At 41.0% G+C, this 18,425-nt stretch overlaps 1 protein-coding gene across 1 annotated transcript in view; it reads right to left on the bottom strand.

Annotated features, from left to right (window-relative positions):
* LG09H18orf63 (linkage group 09 C18orf63 homolog) overlaps positions 1-18,164 on the bottom strand; it is a 31,941-nt gene extending 13,777 nt beyond the window's left edge. The window contains exons 1-6 of the mRNA XM_048508079.1: positions 18,104-18,164; positions 7,074-7,243; positions 5,209-5,287; positions 3,810-3,866; positions 2,837-2,948; positions 1,194-1,235 (exon numbers count right to left, since the gene is read on the bottom strand). Coding sequence (XP_048364036.1) covers positions 1,194-1,235; positions 2,837-2,948; positions 3,810-3,866; positions 5,209-5,287; positions 7,074-7,207 — 424 coding nt within the window. The 5' untranslated portion in view covers positions 7,208-7,243; positions 18,104-18,164. The remainder of the gene's footprint in view (positions 1-1,193; positions 1,236-2,836; positions 2,949-3,809; positions 3,867-5,208; positions 5,288-7,073; positions 7,244-18,103) is intronic.
* Positions 18,165-18,425: the final 261 nt, after the last annotated feature.

The raw sequence follows: 18,425 nt of genomic DNA on the forward strand, positions 1-18,425 counted from the left end.
ATGTGAGAAGAAGAATGTAAACATAAAATCCTGTGAACTTTGGTACTTTGCCCATGCCTGCTATTAGGTAAGATACCACCTATTACAGATATAATAATATTTATATGTAACATGCCACCTATCCTATAAGGTATAAAAGTACATCAGTATATTGTTATATCTGCAAGATGTGGAGTAAATTAAAACACCTCCACTGGAGTTCAGATGCCCACACAACTGCCTCCCCCACAACCTCTCATTCAGTTACAGTATGGTATCTAATGATGCTGTACCCTGGATACGCATCTGTGACCATGTGGCTACTTTCCAGTTAGAGTCCAAATCTGGTTTGAAATAGACTGAGAATAAGAAATACTTCCTTTGTACACTATCTGATTGGACAAAAGGAAGGAGGAGAATCTCAGGAAATCTTGCAGAGGAGGTAAAAGAGAGGAGGCTTCCAAGTGTGAGGGAGATGCATTTAGGGGATAGTCTTAGACCTATCAAAGATTTGTGCCCTTTGCAGGTAATCTGAAAAATAAACAAAACCCTGAACTATATCATAGTGTCAGTCAATTTAAGGCTTGAACACCTTTCTTTAGGGAATGCTAATGTGTCAAGCTCCTTAAAAGTATGCTAACTGATGAGTAAGATGAGCCGGATGGCTAACCGGGTTGCTAGCTGGTTGGATTGGGCCCCAAGCTGCTGTTGGGCAGCCAGCTGGCTAGAGTGGTGTGGAGACCTGGGTTCTCTTGATATCTCTACTCTCTGGTCCTCTGGGCAGTAGATTTGGGCTGCCTATCAGATGGGCTGCCTATCAGATGATGATATATGGTACAAGTTCTATACTGGAGCACTTGCCATATATTTTGTAGTAGACTAGGCTATAAGATACCTCTGAACAGTTTAGAGCACAAAGGTAAAACAGGGCTCTGCTATTTCTTAGGCTGGCCTCACTCTTCTGTCAGTTGATGACTAGTGATGGGGAGATACAGTATATGTCTTCCTTATGGCTGAAAAGTTAGGCTTTTAAATATATAGTAAATTTTGCTGAATTGCTCCTTAGCAACTCTACTAGAGATCTTGCCACAAATCTATAGACTAAATTTAGTCCAAATTCCATTAACTGTCAATCAACTGCATGTGTACACATACACACCAAGGTAAAAACAGGCCCATAAAAAGCTTTCTTCTTCAAACAGTAATATACTTACCAACTGCATTTTGCTTTCCCGATTGTAGTAGAAAATGTTTCCCTTAAGGAATAAAATTGATACGTATTATAAAACTTACAATTCTCACTTTGCTATCCTTTATAAAATCTTTATAAATTAGCATTTCAGAAAAAAAATATGTGGGTTCTGTGGGTTTAAACTATGTTCGAAGAAGCATTTGGATTTATACTCCCCTTTCTGGCTTACAAACTCCTTTTCCTTCCTCTCCCCACAACAGGCACCTTATAAGATAAGTGGAGCTGAAGGAGTTCTGAAGAACTGTGACTAACCCAAGGACACCCAGCAGGAACGTAGAAGTAGAGAAGCAAACCTGGTTCACTAGATAAGTCTCCATCACTCATGTGGAGGAGTGGAGAATCAATGCACTCTCCCCCCCTCCCAGCCTGCCTATCGATATAGAAACATCAGTTTCTAGCATTTCATCTACTACCCCTGAGTTATGCCAGAGAATCCAGAGTCAAGTGGCAATGTACAGAAAGAAACAGGCTTGATTCCTAGGGAGACAGAACAGGTTTAGAAACCAGACAGTAGTGTCTTAAGTGTACCCATTTCTTTCTCCCTTATAGGAAGATAGCTGTCTTAATCCATTCCCTAGGGAAAAATAAAGAAGATACTATTGCAGTGAGGGGAAAAATAACTTTCCATTCTTAATACTACGGTTCCTGCATTATACAAATTCTCTTTCTACACATGACATATATCTCAGTAGTAAGCTTTGAATGCAAAGTACATCAGGAGTAAGCTGAGGATGTAGAAAAGCCAATAGAATGCTCCATTATTCTCTCTTTCATTGTGTAAGTTCCTCCTTCAGGCCTAATATGCTGTATAATTTTATTTTGAGCCACTGTGGGGTACAATATTCAGTGGTGTGTACGTATCAACGCAGTCTATGAAATAAGCTCCCTGTTCTGAAACAATTATTTCCATTTAGCTGTCAGGGACCTGCCTGTGACCCTCTAACTCTTTCAGTGCCCACACAGCTTTGGCACCTGAAGGGGCTTCCTAGGTTTACCTAGCAGATAGGCAAGCCCCAATGAGCTTTCAGGCAGGATATAGAAAACAAGTCACCCTGGCCCTGTGACAGTTTCACCAAATCACTGGGATTGACTTTGGGACCCATCTCCTTTCCCCAGCATGTCAGTCACATTAAACTGTTGTTTACTTTGGTCTGCAGCTACTTAAGCTTTTTATGCTCCCCTCACAAAACAGTCATGTGGTTTAGTCAGGGCATCTTTCCCCCTCTTCCTTTACAATTTCCGTCACCAATAGGATTCTAGAAGGAAGAGGCAGTATGATTCCAGTCCCACATTAGGAGAAAAGTCCCAAGGTGAAAGCTATCATGGCTTGTCCCCATCTGAACTTTCCAAAATGTAAAAGACCACTTTCCCTCATCTTGAATTTTTATAACCTCTCTTTCTCCCCTACCCGTTTGAGATGACCAGTTATTCTGCAGCAGGGCTCCTGTCCATGGACAGAGAGCAATCACAATAATTGAAACAATGAGGGAAATTTTTCGGCAGAAAGCATTTCTGCACAATATCTACTACATGAAGTACATGAAGTGTGCAGCAAATATTTACAAAACAACAGGACTGAGACAGTCAAAGGTACAATATAGATACCTTGTATCAACAGATGACCAGCCTGGTTCCATCTGGGAGCAAGCTTGGCTGTAACTGTATAGGAGAGGCAGGTTTGAAAGACAGCAGGGGTAACTCTCTCTGGTGTCTCTATCTAATAAGATAAATCATGGAAAATTATTTTAAAGTATGTAATGTAATAATAAATGCAATGCAGTATGTAATGTAATAACAAATTACCTACATAACGACACGAATAAAATTGGAACACATGAAGCTCGCATTTATCAGTTGGTGACTATGTATCCAATTGCACCAGTTTGGGGGGAGGGCTTGAACAGGGGAGGCTCTGTAGTACTGTGTTTCCTCCAAATATAAGACAGTGTCTTATATTAATTTTTGCTCCCAAAGATGCGCTATGTCTTATTTTCAGGGGATGTCTTATTTTTTTGTGTTCTGTTTGTCGGGCATGCTTCCAAACAAAAACTTTGCTATGTCTTACTTTCGGGGGATGCCTTATATTTCGCACTTCAGCAAAACCTCTACTATGTCTTATTTTTAGGGGATGTCTTATATTCGGGAAAACAGGATATGTATGGGAATATGGTATCACCATGAGTGTAATTAGCTGTGATTAGCAGATTATATCTTCAAATTTGTATTATTTTGCTTTCTACTTTGCTTTTGGGAGCTCTCATGGTCATCAATTTGTTACCATAACAGATGTGGTAGAGCAGCTGCCAATCTAATGGGACTATAGAATTGGGTTTAAAAAAGAATTTTCTACTAGGAGTTATTCAACTTTATGAGGAAAGTAAACAACTTTGTCACTTATTCTTTTTAAATTTTAAGAGAAAATGGCTCCTTTTTATATTAATAACCAGGTATGAAATTCAGACAACCAAATAATTGCCCAATTTTCTTTCCTAAGAACAATTTATGTTTTGCTAATAGCATCACTGCAAGTATTTTTAATTCTTAAATAAACAATCAGATTTAAAAAATGATGACTCACTGTAGCTCCATGTTTCTCTACATAAGCTTGACACTTTCCTGATTTGTAACAGAGTATCTAAAACAAAATTCAACAACCAAGTTTTATTTGCACATTTTCTTGGTTACGAAATACAATGTTGATAATATTACATTTATAGAGGAGAAACATTGCCATTTAGTATATTTAGCTTGTTCCGGGACCAACATCGGAGATAGAACAAATTGCTATTTGTGTCTATTGTTATAACCATTATAGCGGCGCTGAACCCCTCTGCTGCTGTGTTAATTGAAGCATCAATCTATAAAATTCCTTACAGACCTTCACAGGGTGGGTATAATTCCTTCCAATTTTAGGATACTTTAGCAACACCTACAAAATCACACAAAAATGGTATTTGGATCCCATCTATCTCCTTGATAGGGACACAATGTGGGTTACGTCATTCTCTTCTCCTTTGCTTTATCTTCAAAACAATCCTGTGAGGTTGGTTAGACTGAGAGCATGTGATTGACCAAAGGTCATCTACAAAACTTACACAGGAGAGTCAGAATTTGGTAATGGTTCTCCCAGATCCTGGTGCTAGATGACAGTGAACTGACACTGTAACAATGTGTCAACTGAGGGCTAGTATTATATATTGCTTAGAGCATCCGACGAACACCCACATTTGAATCCTCACTGTACCATGCAATTTTATTGGGTAACTTTGGGTCAGTCTCTCTCAACTCAGAATATCTCACAGAATATTGTGAGGATAAAATGGAGGAGAGAAGAATAATGTTGTAAGCCACTATATGTACCCAGTGGGAGGAAAACAGAGTATAAATAAATAATACATGAAAATTTCCAGACAAATATACTATAAGTCAGGGAGCGTATGAAACACATTAACAGTAGAATCTTATGCAGAGTTCCATCTGTCTTAGTCCACTGAGCTCAATGGGTTTAGACTGGCATAGGACTGCACTGTAATTTTGCTATTAAAGTAATCTTCTTATTATTTTATTATTATTTATTTCTTCAATTTATTAGACCGCCCTACCCCCGAAGGGCTCAGGGCGGTTTACAGGCAACCAGACACAATACATTGCAACTAAAACAATCGAATAATCCCAATTAAAACAATAAATACAATAAAAACAGTAGCAGCAATAACCTTCCATAATTAATAAATTAGGTGGATGATGTCCGGTAAAACCCTGGGAGGGGACTGGCAGATTTTCAGATAAGCTGATGACACATAGGGCAATAGAGAGGGGCGGACTCAGCAGCCAGCCTCCCCAAAAGCCCGGTGGAACAGCTCGGTTTACAGTTTTTCTAAATCTACAGTTTCTTAATCTACAGTTTTTCTTAATCTTAATCTTGGTTTTTCTTAATCTACATCCTGAGTCATTACTATGAGAAATGTTATACTGACCGTCATAACTGCTAAAATTTGATTCAGTGTCCCCGGGACAGGTGAACAAAAGACATCTTGATGCAGAAGCAAGAGTTTCCTAGGTAAAAGTATTCAAAGCTTGTCATTGACCATCTTGATGTCATGCTAAACTTGCAGCTCTATGAATATTTATTCTGGAATAATGATAATCAGAAATGATGATCAAATGTTCAAAAGAATAATTACATTAATGTAATTCCAAATTACCCCAGGATGTGGAAGGAATAAACTGCACCAGTGTTTGAAGCTTAAGACTGAAGTTTTAAGCAAAATCTAGCCTGTGCATCATAAACAGAACATGATAATCTTGAATCCAGCCTGGAAGGTAGGTTTCAGAAGATTTGGGGACTGCCACTCAGCCTCTCAACCTTTCATCTGAGGCATCCCACAAGGCCCCATTTTGTCCCCTATGCTCTGTAAAAGGTAAAGATTGTCCCATGTGCAAGCACTAGATCATTACTGATCCATGGGGTGATGTCACATCACAACATTTACTAGGTAGACTAGGTTTACAGGGTGGTTTGCTATTGCCTTTCCCAGTTGTCTACACTTTACCCCAAACAAGATGGTTACTCATTTTACTGACCTTGGAAGGATGAATATTTACACAAAACCACAGGGTAATGTCATTTGGAGATTAGGGCTGGGTTGTAACCAATATATATGACACTGAGGTCCGTCTTGTGCTTCTGGCTGACTCCAGGACAGATTCTACAAGCCCAAACCAGTGCCTGGAGACAGTTTTGGAGTGGATGCAGGCTAATAAACTGAATCTTAATCCTGACAAGATGGAAATGAGTGGAGGGTCTAAACCAGGACTTAAAGAGTCGCCTGTTCCAGATTTGGTTACAGTCCCTTAGATGGAACAGGTCCAGTTGCCCATAGTTTCTTGGACCCAGGCTACAATGGACCAAATTAGCTGGCACTGTGATACTTTCCGTGTGAATTGATGCAACTATCACATGGTGTTTTCTCATTTGTACCAGAACATTAAGTCTTAGCACTGTGCCTTCGACATTTAGCGATCAATCCTAAGCAGATCCAATAGGACTTATTCCCAGAATAGTGTTCTTGGAATTACAAGCTTCAGCATCCATACTTATTATTAACTGACTGCCTAATGCAGACTTGTGTCACAGAAGAAGTAATTACTGTACAGCCTGTGTTCCCTTTTAAAAGCTAGCCATTAGTGTACAACTGAAGAAGAAGAAGAGCAGGGTGTAGAACTCTAAACTATGGCAACTTACTAACAATGGTAATATAAGTTTAAAACAGCAGAACTGATGCAACTGGTTTTACTTGTTCAGTAAGCTTCAGAGGTGCAAGGAGACCCTTGCATAAGGATGTAATGAATACAGGCATGATTCAAGTCCAGTAGCACCTGACAGACCTACAAGATGTTTGGAGTATAAGCTTTCGAGAGTCAAACCTTTCTTAAGATAAAAAACTCATACTGTAAATTTTTTGTTGGTCTCTGAAGTGCTATTGGACTTGAATTGGCTATTGGACTTGCTATTGGCTGTTCTACTTCAGACCAATCAGCTACCCTCTAAAACTATTTTCAATATAAACAAGTATTCATTATAAGCAACATTTGAATAAAACCTTAATTTAATCTCCAGTTACTTTTTAAATTGGCATCCAAGTTGGTTGGTGTATAAGAACTTCTTGAGAAAAACTTTGTGGGAAAATACTATATGTAGTAAGAATCTTATATCCAGGAGGTATTCTAATCTAGCCAGTATATCAAACAACTATTAGTAATTCACAGCCCTCCGACACACATTCACCTGAAGGAGTTTCTGTTCTGTTACTGTCAAACTATTCAAGAACATTCCGTTTACCTGCACATCTTTCTTTGTACTGTTCTAATTTCATTTTCTGCCAATTGAGAACTCAATGTAATTTTCATAGCACAGAGTTTTCGCAGCTCAGGCAAAGTGGTGAAAAACAGGGACTGGCACTTAGAGTCATTCATTTTACTTTGATAGTTACTATACTTGAGCAATCCAACCTATAATATTAGAGGAAAAAATGATTACACCGAAATGATACATGCAATTTCATTCTAAAATACTAGGATCATATGGCGGAATGGGGAATCAAACCTGGTTCTCCAGATTAAAGGGCCTTTCCCCACTTACCTTAAGCCCCGCGCTACTCTCTGAAAGTAGCGCGGGGTTCCCCGGCACTCCCCACGACAGGTGCGGCGACAGTGCAGCTGCCCAGACGCTGCTGCTGTCGCGCCCCCTCAGCGCGCAGCATCCCTGGCGCTCTTTTAAACAGCGCCTTGTGATGATCCCGCGCAAAGCGCGGGGTCATGGGGATGCCCAGGCGCGCCAGAGATGCCGTGCACTGAGAGCAGTGCGCGGCATAGGGGGAATTACTGTAAGTGGGGAAAGGCCCATAGCCTTACTCACTACACCACACTGCCTCTCACTATAGTTGACATACAACAACAAAGAGCATAAACAATATGGGCAGCCCAAACCCATACTGGGTGGTGGTGGTGGTGGTAGTAATGGGCTGTTGATGCAGGCAGTTGCAATGCTTTTTTGAACTTCTCACAGTAAAATTTGTATGGTTTGCTATTCTTTGTAAGTGGCACTTATGCCAGCAGGGAGGGCTAACTTGTTGGGATTTTGTGTCTATCACAACTCAGTTATAAAAGGGTGAACTGGGGATGGAGACGACTTCAGTCTTCTTCCACCAGCCTTTGGAGCTGGGAACCCCTTGGACTTACTCAACCCTTTTGGGGGCATAATTCTATTTTGGGCTATAGAGGGCTTGCAGGCAACTGAGAAGCTTTTGGCGTTTGCTGCCTCTGCGTGCCGCCTGCAAGCCCTCTGGAGGCAGTATGGTGGCACAGTAGATGGGGCTCTTAAACTTCTAATAAAATGTATGCAAATGTTTTGTACCCCAAATGGGCTTGAATCCTCTCGATAAGCTTCAAAAATTAAGGAAAACTATTTTTACACATTTATTCAAAAGCAAGAAGACACAGGAAGGCCTGGGGAAAAAATAGAAAAAAGGTGGTGTGTGTCTGGGAGGTGGGAGTGACTTTTCTTTTTTTCTAAACACTTAAAAACATTTCACTTGTTCCAAATGTACAGCATGAAAAAGTTGGAGGACACCTCTGAAACAATGAAACTCCTACGAAATAGTTTCTCTTTTGGAGTGAATAAAATGCCTTTTCAGACAAGGTTTTTCTCACAGTGTATAGTCAGAAAAAGTCTGAGAAGTTTGGAATGACTGAATGAAAGGCAAGGTTTTACTTAAAATATGCAGTATGAAAGCCTTTATCAAATATCTTAGATATTTCCTATGTATATTGTGAACAGAAAAAAATACTTTCAAGATTTTTTTTTGTTTAAATGTAATTCAAACTTGGTCTTGTAAATAAACACAGAAAAAGAAACTAGAATAGCTCTCAACCCAAATTCGCTTGGGTTTCCTAGAGACTAGTGGGTTTAGGGCTAGTCATAGGACAAACACATTTTTTAATGCCATGATGTGGGGTGGGTTAAACATTATATACAACATAGGGAAGCTCATGCTTCATGGGAGGTACATATTCTTTTCATGCACAAGATCATGAATTCAACATTTGATACCTCTAGTTGAAAAAGGATTTCAGGAGCAGAGGTTGAAGAAGACCCTTATCTACCCTGAAAAGTTGATGTCAGCTAATAATAAGGAACAGGGACCGTTTCGTATGTGGCAGCTACATGTGTTTAATGAGAGAGTTCAAGACATGATTTTTGGCTTTGTAGGTAATGCAGCTGCTTAGGATCAGAGTTTCAGACTTCCTGTGGGTTCATGATTCAAATCCAAGCAAGCTTTACCACACAACCAATGTCAAACACCAGATTCTTATTCCCATTAAGCAGCTAATTTTTTTTTTTTTGGCTCAATCAGTTATACCTTTTTACAAAGCAGGGGCATTTATCCAAGAAGCTGGTTAAAAGTGCAGTTTGTGGGGCAAGAGGGAATAAAATGAACATGATGAAAAGAAGAAATCAGTGTTATATTTAGAAAGCCGAACTGCTGGGAGACCCAAGTGCCTCTTGACCTAACTTAACCTGACAGGATTGTTGTGAGAATAAAAATAAAATAAGTCAGAGGCCGTATTCCCCTGCCTCCAACTTCCAGTAATGCATGTGGGATTGCATGTAATGCATAAACGGTGGCAGAAAAAGGGTCATCCCAACAAGAAGCTGGAGTATATAATTTTCTGTAACATACTCTCTATTCAAAACCAATCCTGAGAAGACAAGGACACATTTTTGAACACGCAATACCTTATGCAGACAAATGACAGGGCCAGTGGGAGTGGAACAGAATGAATAAGAATAATAAAGAATAGTGAAGAAAAATAGAGGCAAAAACAAAGTTGGAGAAGGAGCGATTCGTGGGTGAGGGGGCTTGTCCCATCTACCCCTCTGCCAAGGAACAGTTATCTTTCACTCCACTCTCCGTCTTCCCTCAGTCAGTCACCCTCCACACAATTTTCCCGCCTTTTCTGAGCTTCTGTGTTGTGGGGGGAGGCTAGGCTAGGCTAGGCTTGGCCTAGTGAATATGTGAGAGATAAATGGAAGCTTGTCGCCTCTGCTCCAGTTCATGTCTGTCACTTTGATCAACCTGCAATAGAAAAGGAACAATGAAGCACAGCTTGTCCTCTTTCTCTCCCGCACAGCCTTGGATCTGTGCATAGTCACTTGGAGCTTTCCCTTCTGAATCAGGAAAAGTTGGAAAAGCATCCAGAATGGCCAAGTTGAACGAGTGCTGCGTTATTCCTGTGGCAGGCTATTTTTTCTCCAGCCAGTTGGCACTTCTATTGCTAACCAACAGAAAACTCTGCACCTCTGCTCCAGTTCATGCTGTCTAAATGCATTTTCAGTGTTTGTCAATTATTTTTTCCAGCTCTTTTCCTGTGCTATTTATAAAGCTGGGGCTATTTCTTTCGTAAATATTCTTATCTTAATGGCAAGATATGGTCAGCATATCAAAGTCCAAAACAAATATCTGAGGATAAAATGGTATTTCTTGCTGGTGATTTCTGTTATTAAAATAGCATAATTCTCCACACCTGAAGTGTTAACAATCTATTCACTGGTTCATGCTCAACAACTGATTTCTCAGTACGCACCCTCAATAATGTTATTTATTTCGTTTGTTGCATTTTAAACCTGCCCTTACTTCAGAGAATTCAGGCAGCCATAATTGTTCTCCCCTCCTCCGTTTTTATTCTCTGAACAACTCTGTGAGGCATGCCAAGGCTTAGAGATAGTGAGAGACCCAGCATCACCCTGTGGATTTCATGGGAAGTGGGGACTTGAACCTGGTTGTTGCTGGTTGTAGTCCAGGATTCTTACCACTAAACCACATTGGCCCTCATGGAATGTGTTAATTGCATTTGAGGTGACGTCAGATGATATGAAAGCTCTGTCTGAGGTGTTTGATTTGTGATGCCTCATCACAAGTCAAAATCACTATCTGCTTTTACAGGCCTCAACTGATATGTGATATATGACATATGTGAATGAGCTCATAAACGCACAAAGCTGCCTTCTGCCGAATCAGACACTTGATCTTTCAAAGTGAATCTGGTCTACTTTGACAGGCAGCATCTCTCCAGGGTCTCAGAAATCTTTCACGTTGTCTACCACCTCACCCTTTTAACTAGAGATGTCAGGGATTCAAGTCAAGGACCTTCTGCATGCAAAGCAGATGTTCTAGCGTTGATCCACATCCCAAAGGAGTTGATAAGTGAAGAAGAAGTTATATCCATGAAAAGCCCAATCCATACAAGATCTTCCCCCACATAAATATATACTATTGGGAAACATCACAGGGAGACAAAATAAGTCTGTGGCCCACACTACAGGACTAAAGATCTGGTGGCAGTGTGAAAAGTCAGCTTGAATAAAGGGATTATGTTATAATCAATCCTCATAGCACTTTCATTCAAATAAAAGTCTTGTCACTTTCAACCAGATTAACATCTCTTAGTCACAAGAGAGATAGCTGCACTGTTGTGGTCTCCTTCATTCTTCACTGATATGAATACAAATAAACATCCCAACAAATATCCCTATGTATTAATGTATGATATTAATACAAACAAGCATCTCAACAAGTATCCCCATGTATAGGGTGATGTGTTTGCCCCCATAAACAAATTGATGCAGATGTGGACAGACCTACCTTGAGTCACTAGTTGTAGCATGTAACATGTTGCCCATATCTAGAGCAGGGTCAGGGCCAGTGTGTTTAGTGCTGGGACAGTTAATAGAACATCTTTATCAGCAACTTTCTTAACCACACAATTAGCAGTATTTTAACCTGGTGTATGGTTTGTGGACTAATGCTAAGATTTAACCTAATAGTAAATAAACCTATAAAAAGAGATTTCATTTATTAATTTTAAACATTTTAATTCTGCCTCTTCACCCATTTAGGACCCTCAAGACAGCAATTTAAAAAAAATATAAACCAAAATTTAAAGTGTGTGTGTGTGTGTGTGTGTGTGTGTGTGTAAACAATTAAACATAAACAGCAAGGAGGGTCATTAAGGGAATGCCAAACAAAACAAAAAGGCCGTAATCAACTGGCAGAAGGGAATGACAGACAGACCTAAAAATCTCCCTGGGAAGGGAATTCTATGCTTTGGGACCAAGGACCAAGAAGGACCTTTTTTGGTTTGCCACATGTCTAGTCTCAGATGATCACAGCCCATGATCTTGCAAATTCATTTGGGAATAGTGGTTAAGAGTGTCAGAGTAATGTTTGGAGATTTAGGTTTGAAACTCCCCTCATGCTATGAAAGCTCACTGGGTGACTTTGGGCAAGTTATGCACTCTCAGCCTAACCTACCTCACAGAGCTGTTGTGAGGATAAAAGGCAGGAAAAGAAAATGATGTATGTTGCTTTGGGAGAAAGGCAAAATCAATCAATCAATAAAGGGATGCTCATCCCAAGATTCATAGGGCTTTAAAGGTCATTGCCAGCATCTCAAACTGAGTCCAGACACAACTTGAGAACCAGAGAACAAGTCAACATTTTGGGAACATTATTCTGTACCAAATGTAGTTTCTGAACACTCTTCATTGGCAGCCTATCATACAGCATATTGAAGTAATCTAATCTAGATGTTGCCAAATATAAGAACTGGACATGATTTTGGCTTTGTAGATAATGCAGCTGTTTAGGATCAGAGTTTCACACTTCCTGTGGGATGACGGCAAGCTAGATCTGTGCTTTACAGCACAACCAATGTCAAACACCAGATTCTTATTCCCATTAAGCAGCTGACTTTTTTGGCTCAGGCAATTATACCCTTTTACAAAGCAGGGGGATTTATCCAGTGGTGGGATTCAAATAATTTAACAACCGGTTTTGTTGAAGTGGTGCGAACCTGCTGAATCCCACCACTGGTTACAAGTGCAGTTTATGGGTCAAGAGCACAATGAAAAGGATAAATTAGTGGTATATTTAGAATGAGTTTCATGAATCACTTAACATGAAATGGTGGATCGGGGGCGGGGGGGGGGGGCTTTTTTGAGCAAAAAGTTTGAGGATCATCAAAGTCAGCAGGAGGAATCTTGCATTTTCCTGCTTTTCTCTTGCAGATATGGCTTAAACTTGCCTGCATCTCATTTGGCAGATACCACACAAAAAATACCCTGTACAAAATATGTTTCAGCAGTCTCCAGGAGATGCTATTTATGACTTTCCTATACATCTTACACACTTAAAAATTAATATGCTAGTGGCCATAAAGCAGCTCTTCATTTTCCTGTAGGAAGATGTTTGAGGTCAGTAAAATGATATGCAAAGTGAAGACAAAGAGATGAAGGGCAGAATAAAAGTATGGTAATAAATAAAATGTGTTGGTTCCAATTCATGATGACCCTATGAATCAATATCCTCCAAAATGTCCTGTCATTAACTGTCTTGTAAACTGAAAGCTGTGGCTTCCTTTACAGAGGCAATCCACCTCATGCTGAGTCTTCTTCTTTTCCTGCTGCCTTCAGCCTTTCCTGGCATTATTGTCTTTTCCAGAGACTCTTGTCTTCTCATTAAGTGACCAAAGTACAACAGCCTCAGTTTAGTCATATTAGCTTCTAGGAACATTTCAGACTTGATTTGATCTAGAACCCACTTATTTCTGGGTTTTCTTTTTGGCGGTTCATGCCTTCTGTGCAGTAATAACCAGGGGTAGCTGTAGTAGCACTGCTGTTTTCTACAAAAGATACTCTTCTAGTATCACCTTCCATTGCTGCTGCTGCCCAATAACTAGCCTTTAAGCAAGGATTCCTCTTTCCCATCACCATTGGAGCTGTCTGTTTTCTTCTGCTGATGTGTCCATTGATTCCTGAAGGGGGTGGACCCATGTTAAGTCTTGTGTCTCAGCTGTGACCATTCCGTCTTGAGTGAATCTGCCAGGAGTTTAGCCTCTTCACAGAATCACTCCCTATAGTATTGCTCCCAACTTCGCTGACACTCCCGAACCTCCTCATCACATAGAGGTGTGCATCCAAAAGGGGGAAGAATATGCAAACACAGGATCAAATAGCTTTGATAAGCAAAGCATGTTTTAAGTTTGGAAAAAGATGGAACACCTGGATGTTATGTTTACAAATATGAATTGTATATTATTTCAAAATAGCTATGTCACAACATGAAATGAAGTTAAAAAAGATTTGTCAAGATAGAAAAAACTTCAGTTATTGCTGTTGCAGGGAACTGCTGTCATTAAGATGAATGCTTTATTAAAAATGTTATATAAAATCTGGTAAGATGCAAAGAAAAGAGGAGATCTAGGTTTACCTAATCTGAATATATATTTTGCTGCCTGTGTTTTGGTTTGGATGAAATAATGGATTATGTGGGGAAAAAAGACTGTTTGATTTAGAAGTATATGATTTGAGATTTGGATGATACACTTATTTATGGTACAGTAAAGTTAAAATCAATAAGGATTAATAATGAGTATTATATTGGCCATGCCATTCTGAGAATACTAGACAAATTTAAACCTAGACTATGTCAAAAATCACCTGTGTGGCTCTCACCACAAGAAGCCTTATTCAGGGGATAAATTATATTTGAAAGTGGGTGGACAACATATTGTGATATTTTAGATTTCTCTCACAGGAAATGTATAATGAAATTAAGAGAAGAATTAATTGCAGATGGGAATTGGTTTCTTTACACACAATTCTTAGAAAGATTGAAATAGATAAACGATTCTATGTTTTTGAACATTCTAAGACTGAATTTGAGGTATAACTGTGTCCGAATTATGATGATCCAGTTATAGCTTGTGCAACGAAATGGGCTATTAACTTTGGGTATTATATACAAATGCAACAATGGGAGAATATCTGGTTAAAAGGTCTCAAATTTACTTTAAGTACTAGTCTTAAAGGGAACTTCTAAAACAATGTATCATTGGTATTTGTCACCTGAAAAATGGGCAAAAAATGCATAAAAATCTCCTGAATGTATTTTGAAGGGTCTAGAAAACTCACCATTTAACTGGTCAAGTCATTCCATCTGGTATCTCTGTAAACCTCAAATGTCTCCAATAGGCTATGCCATTATGGTATCTGAGTGGCTATGTTTAGTCCTATGTTAACTTGTCAGTTATTTTTTAACTGGTCAGTCATCTATTCACCTGGGTAAGCTTTCTCACCTGGTGTTTCTGCATACTGTAAATGCCATTAATATATCTGATCATTTTGATATTTAAGTGGTTACGTATGGTTCTAGGAATTGATGTTAATTTGCCAGGCAGCTATTCAATTGACTTATTCACCATTTATGTGAATGTTGTCATTTAAATAATATGCAACAATAGTAGCTGGGGATTTGCTTGGTATTTGAAATTAGTAGTTTAGTATTTTATTGGGACCTATTATTGGGACCTATTATAAAAACCTTTAGGGATCTATAAGCAGCTGGAGTTAATAATTTTCTTGCAGTCACAATATAATAGCATGACTTTGTCTTGTTTGTTTGGAGACCTTTACTGAGTGTTCCTGTTTTTTGTATTGTTGAAGGCTTTAACGACCGGATTCAACTGGTTCTGGTGGGTTTTCCGGGCTGTGTGGCCGTGGTCTGGTGGATTTTGTTCTTAACATTTCACCTGCATCTGTGGCTGGCATCTTCAGAGGTATATCACAGAGAAAAGTCTGTTTCACACTGTGTTTCAGACACAGTGTGAAACAGACTTTTCTCTGTGATACACCTCTGAAGATGCCAGCCACAGATGCAGGCGAAACGTTAGGAACAAAATCCACCAGACCACGGCCACACAGCCCAGAAAACCCACCAGAACCAGAACCAGTTCCTGTTTTTTGTTTATTGATTCTTTGGTTGGAATTAAGAAGCTGTAGCCCAGTAAAGCTTGTGTTGGAATAAACCTATTTTATTCTTTTTATTTTTCTTGTTGCAGACTAACAGGGCTATGCCTCTGGAACTTCATGCAGCCTCATCTGCCAAACATTTTTCACAATTAACCTGTTACCCTTTAAAGTCCCACAAGATTCTGTTGTTTTTGTTGCAAGAGATTTAAAGGATGCACAGCTAGGGATGATGTTGAAATATAAGTGGATACTGGTACCTGCATTGGTGACAAACACCCCTCCCCACAACACCAACAATGGAAGAGCCAACGGTTAAGAGTAGGAAGACTCTAATCTGGAGAACAGGATTTGATTCCCCACTCCTCCACATGAGCGGTGAACTCTTATCTGGTGAACCAGATTTGCTTCCCAACTCCTACATTCCTGCATTCTTCAGAACCTTCTCAGTCCCACCTACCTAACAAGGTGTATCCTGTGGGGAGAGGAAGGGAAAGGAGTTTGTAAGTTGCTTTGAGACTTTCAAAGGAAAAAACGAGAGACTTACATTTTTCCAAAACTGAAACAGGACAGTCAAAGATCATGGTGTGATTCTAAGGAAAAATTGGCCTTCCAGCTGCAGGAAATTATCTGACCCCGGGAAGGACATCTGTACAAGCATGATGGCTGTGAATGACTGTGGAGCCGCTGTATCATCTTGGAAGCTCCTTAAATTGCTTTTGTGGTGCCTACGTAGTATTTCTTTGCCAAATATCAAGCCAACAGAAGAGTTTTAAGTAGCTTTATTTGCAAAGAAAGGGGAGCCATCCCCACATGGGCAGACTCCGCCGAAACAGTGTATCCACCGCATGTTATTCCCTTCTCCCAAATTCACCACACCCTCTCTGTTCCCCCATTGGCTAAGGGCACTTAGAGTCACAACTTTCCAGTTTGCCTATTTACATGTTCCTCCTTCATATGTGCCCCCTGTGGGTTCTTCCTGTGTGTTCATTAAAATCCCACGGTCACATAGCCCAGAAAACCCACCACAACCAGTTGAATCCGGCTGTGAAAGCCTTCGACAATACATTAAAATACAGTTTGTCAGAGCAGGAGGAGAAGTTAATATGTATTAGCCTATTAAGCATGCTTAATGCACACAATCTGATACAAGTCTGTCTTGTCCTTCAGCTTGGTCATCCAATGGTCTTATCTTGTCCTGCCACAAGCATATTCCCTTACGGCTCATCTCCTCATTCCGAGCAGAAAAAATATTTCTCGTTTATCACACTTACAGGAGAGAAAGGGGGGCATAAATCCAAACTTTTCTTCTTCTAAAAAAAGTTTTGCCTTTTACTGAGCCACCAAATTTGAGCTGATCTTAATAAAAGCCATTACAGTTTTCACTGTTCCAACAGCAGCTGGTCTAGGACTCCCTTCGATTTGTTATGTAGCCATTTCCAGGGAGCCTGTACGCCAAAAAGCACCTCCCCCCCAATGCCAAACTGCCCCTCCTTCGCTCCTAGGAACCTGAGCTGGATGGAAAAAAACAAACCAGCAGAGCACATGTGTCAAATTCACTGCCCGCGGGCCACATCTGGCCCATCATACAATTCTAACCGGCCTGTGTAACACACACTTAAAATCTCATTGTCTGGCCCCAGCCTCAGAAGCTGGTTTGGTGGGTGTGCTCAGGAGGCTGCTGTGAGCAGCTTAGCATTTGAAAAGCAGGGAGAACGTAATTGCATGCAAAATTTGCAAGCAACACTCACTCCTCCCCAAATGTGCAGACCCTAAAGGGGAAGGAAAGTCATCTCCTCGCAAGAATGCTGGCCCATTGCAAACACACACCCCCAGCCCAGGCTCCTTTGAATCTAATCCTTGCAAAAAAAGGGGCCGGTCTGCCCGTGAGTTATAGCTCTCCAAGCCAAAGGAAGGGTGAGCCCTCCTCTTCCCCCCCACCCCAAACTGGCAAACTCCCCAACTTCGAGTCCGGCGGCATCTCTTTGAGGGCAGAAGTTGGTGGGTCTTTTTTTGCCCCACTCCACCCGAGTTTCCTGGTGCTTTACATGTATTTTTGCAAGAGCCGCCGATCTCTTGGTCATGCCTTGGGTAAGGCAACTGAGCAGGAGGGGTTTCTCTGCATACCTGCAGGGTAGGCTGCCATGTGGGATGAACAGAAGCTGCTGCAAAATGAGGAAGGAAGCCTCCTGGCTTATCTTGCAAGGCTATTGCAAGTCGGGAAAACTCCCGACTGGACATTCCTGGAGATATGAGGTGGAGCATGGAGAGGAACTTCAGCAGCCGGTGTAGCCCCTGGTGTAGCCCCTCCCCCTCTCCTTGGGGAAATGTATCTGTCTTGCCTGGAGATCAGTTGTAATTCTGGGAGATCTCCTGGCCTCACCTGGAGGTTGGCCTGAAGCAGAGGTGTAGCTGGGCAGAGCTGCACCCAGGGTGGCCTCCGCATTTTCAGACCTCCCATGGGTCCCTGTGTCGCACCCTGCACCCACTGCATCATCACTTACCTTATCCTGCAGGTATGATGGTGCATGGGGGTGGCTGCTGCGCGGGGGCCCACAGGTAGGGTGCAGAAAACGAGGAAGCCGCCATCCCCCCTCTGCCCAAAGGAGCAGCAGGCGGCTGCCTTCTCTGTCCAGCAGAGGAGGTTTGCAGAGCACCACTGCCACCCCCTCTCTGCCCAAAGGAGCAGCAGGCGGCTGCATTCTCCGTGGGGCAGAGGGGGTTTGTATGCCTGGTGCTTCTGGCTTGTGCAGTGCGAGAGCCGGCAACACTAGGCAGGCCGCTGCCGCCATCCCCTCTCTGCCCAAATGAGCAGGCGGCTGCCTT

The sequence above is a fragment of the Sphaerodactylus townsendi genome, linkage group LG09, assembly GCF_021028975.2.
Source record: "Sphaerodactylus townsendi isolate TG3544 linkage group LG09, MPM_Stown_v2.3, whole genome shotgun sequence".
Lineage (NCBI taxonomy): Eukaryota > Metazoa > Chordata > Lepidosauria > Squamata > Sphaerodactylidae > Sphaerodactylus > Sphaerodactylus townsendi.